Raw genomic sequence first — 10,571 nt, 5'->3', positions numbered from 1 at the left:
AGGCCTGAAAAGCCCAGCAGGGAAATGACGTTGGGTCTCCAACAAATGAAAAGACACAAGAGAGAGGGTCTCATTCTTTCCCCAAACTGTATCACTTTGTTCTTCTGTGCTCTCTCTTCTCAAGCCACATCCTTTCACCAAAATACACTTCCTCTTTCACCCAAATCATTTGTGGGATGATCATGTGCCTAGCACACAAATGTATACCAGAGTCTTAGTCCTTTTCCAGGTCACCTAGCTCCCTTCCCATGAGATCATGTGTACTTGATCATCTGTCACCATAAGAGGGACAGTTTTGGGATCCTGTGTTCAGTTAACTGATCAGGGGAGGAAGAGAGGTGTGAAATTGACTTCAGCCTTGCTCCACGTCCTGAGTGATTTGTATGTTTGCAATTCTGCCATCAGAGAGAGGATGTAAGACTTTTGTGTGCTCAAAGCCTCAGAAAAGAAAGAACAAGGTATAGTTGCATGTCATCACCACTAATCATCTTGTATAAAAAGAGAGAAAGGGAAGGAAGAAGGGGGCTTGCAGTGTAGAAAGGAGAGAATGTCCAGGCATATCCAGTTGAGCTTCCTGGCTGCTTGACGGGCATCTCTGATGCTTAGCATGTTTAGAACTCCAACAGAGGACTGAGAAGCAAGGACAGGTCTGGAAGATCTGATTAATTGCTACAGATTGATATGATGAAAAGGAAAAAAAGATCTGATCTGCACACCATGGAAAGAATTTCTGACTTCTGTCTCTTGTCTTGAGTTTTAAACCTTTTGTTCAACGATTTATTATAGAAAATAATTAATAGCTTATTAGTGGCTGGCAAAGACTAGGGAGTATTTCCCAATATTTGATCAAAACTTTTCATGCAGCTAGGGGTGAAACTGACTCTCACTCTTTGAGTTTGCTTCCCCATAGGTAAGATGTCATGAATGAGACATAGTTTGCAGAGGTGCTGTATGTGTCTAGCGTACAAGAGTCACAGACTACATCAAAAACAGCAACACTTCCTCATACTGCATGAGTGATTCAAAGTAGGAGCTGGGTGGAACTCATTCCCCATCTTTGATTCTTCCTGTCCTGATTAGCTCCAGGTTCTGTAATCATTTCACTTTAGACCCGAAGTACAATGGCAATGGAGTGTTGGCCAGAGATGTCTTACATGGATATTTGATTTCACTCACATACAGTGGTGAAAGAAGAAACCTCAGCTAACACTGACAAATTGAGTAACATTACAAATCTGGAATTCCATCTTGTCTTGTAAAATCTGCACATTGCTAACAATGCACCCACATTACTGCATAACAGCAATTGATTTGAGCCAAGCAGCAGCTGCGCTATTAGTGTGAGCATGCACTGTCAGTTGTTCACAGCCAGTAGGACCTGTTTTAACATGATTTGCTTGTCCTGTGGTCATTGTCATTTCCAGCTCGCTCAACAACTGGAATCAGGGTATACCAGAAGAGAACAGGTACTCGACTGCACAGGGAATCAATATACCAACTTTTTCCTCTACCACCTTCTTATTTAGCCTTGTTAAGAAATCCCACTTACAGGTGAAGCCGATACTCATTTTGAGTTGTGGATTGAACAAGTGTGTTACAGTCAGGATTATCTCGGTTCTGGTATGGTTAACAACGACCCATACATCTCAGTGCTTTATAGCTAGAGTTTATTATTTGTCCAAGAACACACACCTAGACACAAACTAAAGCCATGCTCATGTTTATGCATGCCTGAATACAGATGTGAGTGCACAGCTATGTCTACAATAGCAAGAAAAAGCAATAAGTTGGCAAACAAAAATCAATGAGACATCCTATAATCTATTCATCTCATTATGGTATACAATTTTGTTTTAACAGAGGTATAAAAAGCATGCAAGTATTCAAATGAATAAACGATAAAGGTACAAGAGTATCCAACCTCAACCAAAGAATTGCCCCACTAATTAACAAGTTTATAAAATGCATGTAAATCTAACAAATGATGCTCAGGATTTAGCAGTAATCATTACACAAATCAGAACAGGATATCAAATATGCTATGCTCTAGCTATGCTTCATCCTCTGTGGTCCTAGCTCATAGAGAGCTCCAGCCCAGATGTCCACCAGACAATGAGTTGGAGGTGGCTGGCCTGGGGCACAGAGCAGGAAAGGGAGATTGCAGCACTCTTTCTCCAGCAGGATCTGTAGACAAAAAGGACGGATTCAGAGTCAGGTCATATCCACATCCCCTCCCTCGTCTTCCCCCTTTTGGTTTTGCAGCACCATCGTAGATTTGTCACGGTGAGAGCTGCACAGGCCTTAGAACTCCTGTTTTCCCCATATCAGCCTTGCCTTCCTCATCCATGATAGCCTCATCCACGACAGCCACCATATCCCTTTTGGTCAAGCCCAGGGTGTTGGAATATGCCTCTTCCTAACTTGAAAACAATCCCTGGCTCCTCAGCACGTGCACTTGCTGATCAGGCATCCCACTCCTTGATTGATAACCTGTGTGGACTGTTCCCTTCCTTTCCAGCAGTTTCTTCAGACCTGTTGCTTCACTCACACACTGGGCCCCATCCACCAGGCTCATGTGAGGGGACACAGTCCTGCTCCTTAGCCTCACCAGGTGTTTCTCCCACTCAGAGCTCCTACAACCCATCTTCTCTGGGCACATCTTTGATATGTGATTGCACAACACAAAGTGGGAAAACAGCCAAGCTCCACATGGAGACTGGACAGAAAGACCCTAAAGGCAAGGAACAGCACCCCTACCAGACCAAGCCCTTTTCACTTTTCTGTGTTCTTCCCAGGCCAGAGCAGACCACAGTGGTCTGGGGAGAGAACTCCACAGTGAGATCAAGAACCTGGTTCTTCCATTTGCTATGCTGCATGGCATACAGCAAGTCCCTGCCACTCTCAGAGGTTGTTTCCTGTTGCTTGACATGAGGTCACAGGGCCCTTGTTGTTGAACACAAAGCTCGTATTCTTGGTATTCACTGTGGAACCATCAATTACCATGGATAGTCACACGGAGGAGCCATAGTGCCCAGCATTGAGGAAGAACAACCCACTGATCCTGATTTCTCAGTTAGAACTTGGAAACCACTGTTTACCCAAACCTATCTGCAACCCTCTCCCAACTGTCCCCACCTCAGGGTTACCACGTGAGGGAGCCAGCTACCTGGTAGGCCGCGGGGCTGGGCCAGCGTCATGGGCTCACGTGGCACTAGAAAGGAGTTTCTCAGAGTCAGCAGTGCCTCAGCGGCTTCCAGCTTCTGTTGCCACTCAGAAGCAGCAACCAAGGCCAGCTCAGGGGCTTTGGGGACCTGCAAAGGAAAGGCCATCAGAGAACAGTGCTATGATCCTATGAAAGCCACACCTCCTCTCAGTAGAACAAATGTCCCTTCAGCCCATATTCCCTCCAGCCACCTCCTACCATGTCCCCCCACCCCAATACTGTCTTCTGTTCCCTTAAACTCAGCCCCTGCCAGATTTCTGGACCCCATACATTCCCCAGGACCTGTGGCTGCAGTTGAAAAGGATCAAGTGTGGCACAGGGCTGATGGGTCAGACTTGAGCACCTGGAAACAAGGAGAGGAGAGGCCAAGGGATTAAACCCTCTGAAAGACACATGGCACCAGTACACAGAGAGTGAGGCAGGATTTCTCGTTGACTGTGTGTGGCAATCCAAAAGTCCACGGGACAATGTGGTTATGGCTTGGGCAAGTATTTCCTCCTGTTCCAACTGTTTTTGGTTCCACACTTATTTTACATATTTGTCTTGAGACACAAACTCCTGCCAGCTTTTCTCCCTATGGATCTCAGGGAAGATGATGGGAAAGTACAGTTGGCCGTGGTTTTTTTTTTTTTTTTTTTTTTTTTTTTTTTTTTTTTTTGACAGGCAGAGTGGACAGTGAGAGAGAGAGACAGAGAGAAAGGTCTTCCTTTTGCCGTTGGTTCACCCTCCAATGGCCGCCGCGGCTGGCGCGCTGCGGCCGGCGCACCGTGCTGATCCGAAGGCAGGAGCCAGGTGCTTCTCCTGGTCTCCCATGGGGTGTGCCGGCGCCGCTAGGCGGAGGATTAGCCTAGTGAGCCGCGGCGCCGGCCAGTTGGCCGTGTTTTAATTTGCAAAGTTCCTGGAGAGATGTGATTACTGCCCCTGGGAAGGACTGGTTCTTGCTTTCATGTTGCCCAATCCCCAAGGACCTTGAAAGAGGAGCTTGGCTCACCCACAGGAATCTTGCTAAAATGGCCCCCTGGGCTTTCCCAGGGTCCTCGATAGCACTCATATCAGGACCCTGCTTTGCACTGTGGGCCTTCAACCCTGTTCATCTGAGTCAAGAGGAACAACTTTCCCCATTTGCTGAACGGAGACAATGTGGCAGGCCTCTTGCTAGTCCTCTTTTCAATGCTATGCATCTACAATATTGTCCCAAGAACACAGATAGGCAAACAAAGGCTGTACACATAAAGTCCCTGGCTCAAGGTCTTACAAATAGGTAACGGCAAAGCTGAGGGAGCTCTGTCCTTGTGTGTTAGTCTGAGATTCAGCCTTCTCCTTGGCCTTCACCTCTTCCTTTTTCTCCTCTTTCTGCTCCTCCTCCCCTGCTTCCTACTAACTGGCATCAAGTATAAGGTAGGGCACAAAATAGCACAATAAATAACCAGCTCATGGCTGGCACTCTACTCACTGATCTGGCAGATGGGGCCATTGTGGCTGTCCAGAATTAGCAAATACCCGTGGCAAATCCATGGTCACTGGAGCAGAGGGTGGAAATGTAGGTTCTGGAGGATGGCTAAACATCCCTGGAGATGTTCCCTGTAGGATCAGAGAGCACAAGCTACAGTCAGGTGCGAGGCTGGCCAGGACAGGGAATATACGCATATTTGGTGATGAAGACAGGACCCACGACTTCAAAGCTCTAACGACCTTCAATAACAGCCACTTGACTCTGCTTTTTGCAACAGGGGAAAGTGGGCCCTGGGGAGAAGAAATGATTTTTCCCCAAGGCCACATGGAAAGTGGATGGTAGTGTGGCAGGTGGAACCCATGCCTTGGGCAATGGATGGATGGGTGCCTCCTTCATTTGCAAGAGACTCTCCTTACCAAATTAGGGGTGTAGCAAGGGTAGGCCTGTGGCTGGGGCATCACGTCCACCTTCCCAGCTGTGAAAGAAAAGGGATCACTTTGGTGAGCCTCCACTTCCCACCCCTCACCACACTGTCCCAAGGTCTCTCAGGTACAGCCCCAAATTGAGTTCTCATCTTACCGTGGACCTTTCTTACCCACCACCAGCTCCCATCAGATCTTCCCTTTCTACAAACACTTGGTTGACAGCAGTGATTTTTTTATTATTATTAACAGCCAATCAGTAAATTACCCAGGGCCACAGCACAATTTAGTGACTGGACCAAACTACTCATGTTTTTTCCACCCTAACACCGGCTGCCTCCCTGCCACTCACTGTGGACTCCTGCTTCCACGGCTGTATTCTTGATGTGGACGGGAGCCCCAGGAGCAACAGGCATGCTCTTGATCACTCCATGAGTCAGCTGCTTCGTGGGTTCTGGCCCCTGCTCCCTCCTCAGTGTATTCATAGCAGGCAAGGCCATGCAGGGTTCCCTACAGTAAGAGATTACAGGTCTAAGTCACATTTAGAGGAGATCTGATCCTTCCCCTTGTCAGACACCATACTTACGAGAAGACACAATTGTGACACTGGCAGGCACGGAAGTGGCAGATACGCTCCTGGCCCCCAATTGTGGTAGAGATTCCATAGCTGTGACAGGGGTCAGAGAGACCTGCAGCTCCTCTGGGGACGAACTGAAGCCCCCAGGTGCCTCTGGTCTCACTCATGGCGTTGTATTCGAAGTTGGAGGGGCAGCTGGGCACAGCAGGCATTTCTTGGGGATCCATGACTCTAGGATAAGAAGCAGAGGTCAGAATGGCTCTATGATCTCCTTTTCCTGCCTTTGGAAAACCTTGTCCAATGTTGCTAGTCTCGTCTCTGTTCTGCTCACTACTCCTATCAGATCACTCTTCCATTTATCCAACAAATGTTGGCTTTATTCAGTCTCCCCCTTAATTTCTTTACTCCTGGAGCCTCCTTCCAGGGAGCTCCACTCATTCATACCCTCCTCTCCTGAACCCCTTGGCACATGTTCCATACACACATTTAATTTAATCTTGGTCTTATTAACCCTCCATAAATTAATGCCATTTTTTTTGACAGGAAGAGTGGACAGTGAGAGAGAGAGAGACAGAGAGAAAGGTCTTCCTTTGCCGTTGGTTCACCCTCCAATGGCCGCTGCGGCCAGCGCGCTGCAGCTGGCGCACCGCGCTGATCCGAAGGCAGGAGCCAGGTTCTTATCCTTGTCTACCATGGGGTGCAGGGCCCAAGCACTTGGGCCATCCTCCACTGCACTCCCTGGCCACAGCAGAGAGCTGGCCTGGAAGAGGAGCAACCGGGACAGAATCCGGCGCCCCGACCGGGACTAGAACCCAGTGTGCCGGCGCTGCAAGGCAGATAATTAGCCTAGTGAGCTGCGGTGCCAGCCCAATGCCATTTTCAAACACACAAATGCACGGCTGGTCTGCGACAACTACCATATCTTCTGATGGATTGCCCTATAGTCTGCCAAGCCCAAAGATCTTTCCTGGCATCCATCTCAACAATTATCTTCCTTAGATCCTGCTTTCATGCACTCCCCAAAGTTGGATTTCTACCCCTTGCACTGGATTATATTATCAGTTGCAAGTATGTCCTATATTTAGTTTCCCTGTCACACACCATTCTGATTTTTGTTGCGCTCAATTTTAATCTTGATTACTCCCTTATTCCCCAACCCCCAAACCACCACCCTTGGTTTAAACTGCTTGCCTTCTTTTACCCCAGAATGTCTTACTGTACTTCTGGTCCTAAATCCTGTTATTTTCTTTCATCCCCTAGTCAGTCCCTGGATTCCTTTCTCAACAGGTATTGGAGCTGGTGTTGTGGCGCAGCGGGTAAAGCCACCGCCTGCAGGTCCGGTTTGTGTCTGGCTGCTCCACTTCCAATCCAGCTCTCTGCTATGGCCTTGGAAAGCAGTACAAGATGGCCCAAATCCTTGGGCCCCTGCCACCCACATGGGAGACCCAGAAGAAGCTTCTAGCTCCTGGCTTCTGATTAGCACAGTTCCCGCTGTTGCGGCCACTTGGGGATTGAACTGGCAGACGGAAGACCTCTCTCCCTCTTTCTACCTCTGCCTCTGCCACTCTGTAATGCTGTCTTTCAAATAAATAAATACATAAATCTTAAAAACATAAACTAATTTGCATTCCCGCCAACAGTGTATAAGATTTCTCTTAAAAAACAAACAACAAAAAAAAAAACAGATATTAACTTACACAGACAAAGGTGCCATGCCCTGCCCTAGCCACTAGGCACCTATCTCCTCATCGCACCAGCTTTCCTCTTGGACATACACATCCTTTCTGTGCTCACACAAGTCCATGCACTATCTCCACAGCCTTCCTACCCTCTTCCTACCCTTCTCCATGCATGAGCAATGGAGCTTGCACAGCCCAGCTCTTGCTGCACACCTCATCCCATATCCTCAGGAAGTACAATCTTTCCCTTCACCCCACCTCAGAACCATCACCAGGGACATGAGGTTACCGACAGGGAACCAGGAAGAGGGCTTCTTCCAGAAGGGGTTCCACGTGTGAGTGGGACCACAGGACGAGGAGGGGGAACTCACCTAGGTGAAGACACAGCAAGGGTTTAGCGGTCCAAAGCAACAGGGAAGAGGGAGGAATAGGTATGAGGAAGGAGGATCAAATTCCTGTCCCCAGCCTGCCTTACCTAGCCTCCTGCCGCTGAGAGTAAATCAGCTGGGACAAGGTCCTTAGGGAATCCTCTGTTCCAGTCTGGTGCTCCTTCTGGCTCACTCTGGCTCACTCTGGCTCGCTCTGGTTACCCTTTCCGCTCTTCCCAAACAAGCCAATAAGCTTTGAGCAGAGTCTCTCACGCCACCCAGTGGCTGGAGACCAATGCACTTCCAGATCTTCCCCTGCTCATGCAATGTTAGGCCTCCTCCTTCGCCCCCATGTGGACTCTACTGGTCTCACCAGTAGCTCCTGTGGCATCCTTATTGTTCAGGCTATGCTCCTTTCTTCAGCTGTGAACCATCTTGAATGACTGCATAGGGGAAATCAAGTTAAACTCCTTCACTAATTTCCGTGTAAACAGCATGCACTCTTGCGACCCGCCCATATTTCTGTGGCGGAGCTTCTCACTCAGGGCAGATTCTAGCCTTGATAGGATATTTGTCGACGTCACAGAAATCAGTATGCACACTTGTGAGTCTCACATTGTGAGCTTCCTTCTCTTTTGTATACACGTTTTTGTCAATACATCACTCCCTTAATTTGTGTCACCTAACCATTTATTTTGACGAATGCTAAGGTGAGTTTCTATGTCTTCCTGATCATCACCAAACTCATCACTATTCTTTGCCTTTTGCCTACACACACACACACACACACATACACACAAATCTGCATGTCAAGTTCCATGAAATCCCAGTTGCCCTGAATTTCCAGTGTGTTTTCTCTGAATCTATGTATCAAGCGGCCGAGAATCGGGTCTCTTAACATAGCTGGTCTCTCCTTTTATGTGAGTCTTTAGAGATGTAATCTTCCCGTTTGGACTAACTTCTGTCTTTTATGATTTACTTAGAGTGTTGCTGCTCTTGTATTTGGTATCTGCTTATAATGTCGATTTATCTGGATCTGATTGATAGCAACACATTTGGATTTTTCAGTTGCATGAGATCTTCAACTTAGCCACCACTCTATTATTTCTTTAAAAATTTGTCTATAGGCTTTCTGTGGTATTCCTCCATAATTTTGAGTAACAGAAACATAATTCAACTGAGTCTTATTATGTGCTGGATGGTGCACCCATTGCAAGGTCTACTACAGACTGCAAAGGAGGGTTTTAAATAGAATGCTCCCGATACATACAGATTAAAATGGCTTCCCTATGTTCTCTTTTATTCCTTGCCTTCCTTCTTTTCTTCCTTCTCTCTTCCTTTCCTTTCTTTTATCTTTATCTTCATCTGTATCTTTTAGCAGCATAGCAACCATTCCTTACATTCTTAGTTTCAAATGTTTTTCTCAGAAATCATGAGTAGGTGCTGAATTTTATTTTTTGCCCTTGTGAAAATAACCAAGAATCTGTGTTCAATCTATGAAGACAGTGACTGTTATGTATAGGCCTTTCTAAAACCCTCAGACAATTTTATCTTATAATCAAAAGAGTATAAGAATTACACATTATAAGGATGTGCTGTGGTTTTCAAAATTTAAACATATTCGTGAGATTAGCATTTAGAGAAAGTGACAGACCTGCTAGCAACACACATGCCTCCTCCATGCTAGTCTTTCATCCCTCTTCTTTCCAAAGTTGAACCAGATTTGTTCTACTGGGATGATCATACCTTAGATACAAACATTCTTTTGAGAATTTGTGGGGAGCAGCAATCCAACCCATTCCCATTATTTGCGTTCAGTTTTCATGTTTCCTTTGTGTCCTCTAATCTCAATCCTTCAAACCACTTTAAAAACTGAATTTGTGGGGAGCAGCAATCCAACCCATTCCCATTATTTGCATTCAGTTTTCATGTTTCCTTTGTGTCCTCTAATCTCAATCCTTCAAACCACTTTAAAAACTAATTGGTTCATTTTTAATTGATGCATAACATCTGTACTTATATATGGCATTCAATATTTTAAGTCAGTTGCTGGTATACAACATGTGGTGATCAAATCATTGCAGTTAGCACTCCCTTGTGCTGAAATATTATCACTTCTATGTGTCAGGAACCTTCATTCACTCCTCCTTAGTCATTTTGAAATGTATAATTAATTGTAGACTATAGATGGCCTCTGTACCATGAAACACCAGAACTACTTCCCCACCACAAAGTGAGTTTTGGTTCCCATTATCCATCCTCTTACTCTCCCCACTCCTACTCTCTCTTCCCAGCCTCTAGTGGCTCCTACTCTACCCTACTTCTATGTGATCAACATTTTAACTTCTATATATGAAAGAGGAAATATGATATTTTTCTATGTATGTTTATTTTACTAATGCAATGCCCTCCAGTTCCGTGTTGCCTTGAAAGACTAGATTTCATCCTTTTCTGTGACTGAATAATATTCTATTACCTGTATATACCACCCTCTTTTGATCCTCCTTCTATAGACATCTAAGTTTTTTTTTTTTTGCTATTGTGAATAATGCTGCAACAAACAAAGGCATGCAGGTATCTCTCTGACAATGTTTTACATAATGACACTGTACATGAACATCCCCAACGATTGTAGGAGTTTTCCTTTCTCTGCATTTTCACCATCCTTTAGTACTTTTGTTTTTGTTTTTTGTTTGTTTGTTTGTTTGTTTTTGATGATAGTGATTCTGACTGGGATGAGAACACGTGTCATTGTGATTTTGATTTGCATTTTCCTGATTATGATGTATGCAAACATTTTTTCATCTACTTTCTTGCTATGTGTATGTCTTGTTTTGGGAAATGTCCAT

The 10,571-nt window shown here is 45.7% G+C and overlaps 1 protein-coding gene across 2 annotated transcripts; it reads right to left on the bottom strand.

The window, feature by feature from the left end:
* Positions 1 to 1,650: 1,650 nt before the first annotated feature.
* LOC103351878 (doublesex- and mab-3-related transcription factor C1) lies at positions 1,651 to 7,938 on the bottom strand. Of its 2 annotated transcripts, none has more exons than XM_070066766.2 (8): positions 7,830 to 7,938; positions 5,685 to 5,906; positions 5,451 to 5,608; positions 5,093 to 5,151; positions 4,677 to 4,804; positions 3,506 to 3,566; positions 3,167 to 3,311; positions 1,651 to 2,184 (listed from the first exon to the last, which is right to left on the bottom strand). In XM_070066766.2, the coding sequence occupies exons 2-8, from the start codon at positions 5,900 to 5,902 to the stop codon at positions 2,078 to 2,080; spliced, it is 876 nt and encodes a 291-aa protein (XP_069922867.1). In that variant the 5' UTR covers positions 5,903 to 5,906; positions 7,830 to 7,938; the 3' UTR covers positions 1,651 to 2,077. The 2 variants fall into 2 exon arrangements, with proteins under 2 accessions (XP_069922867.1, XP_089180005.1); XM_089323879.1 differs by having other exon boundaries at positions 1,944 to 2,184; positions 3,494 to 3,566.
* Between the last annotated feature and the right edge of the window lie 2,633 nt (positions 7,939 to 10,571).

Source organism: Oryctolagus cuniculus, chromosome X, assembly GCF_051225735.1.
Source record: "Oryctolagus cuniculus isolate XC-2025 breed Fujian yellow rabbit chromosome X, ASM5122573v1, whole genome shotgun sequence".
Classification (NCBI taxonomy): domain Eukaryota; kingdom Metazoa; phylum Chordata; class Mammalia; order Lagomorpha; family Leporidae; genus Oryctolagus; species Oryctolagus cuniculus.
The sequence above is the reverse complement of the archived record's forward strand: the minus strand, read 5'-3'. Positions and strand labels throughout refer to the sequence as shown.

Coding starts and splice junctions, on each gene's coding strand:
- LOC103351878 (XM_089323879.1), bottom strand. CDS start 5,902: ATGGATCCCCAAGAAATGCCTGCTGTGCCCAGCTGCCCCTCCAACTTC. Junction 5,152..5,450: donor CGTGGAAGCAGGAGTCCACA/GTGAGTGGCAGG, acceptor TTTCTTTCACAG/CTGGGAAGGTGGACGTGATG. Junction 2,185..3,166: donor CCAGCCCCGCGGCCTACCAG/GTAGCTGGCTCC, acceptor TTTTGTCTACAG/ATCCTGCTGGAGAAAGAGTG.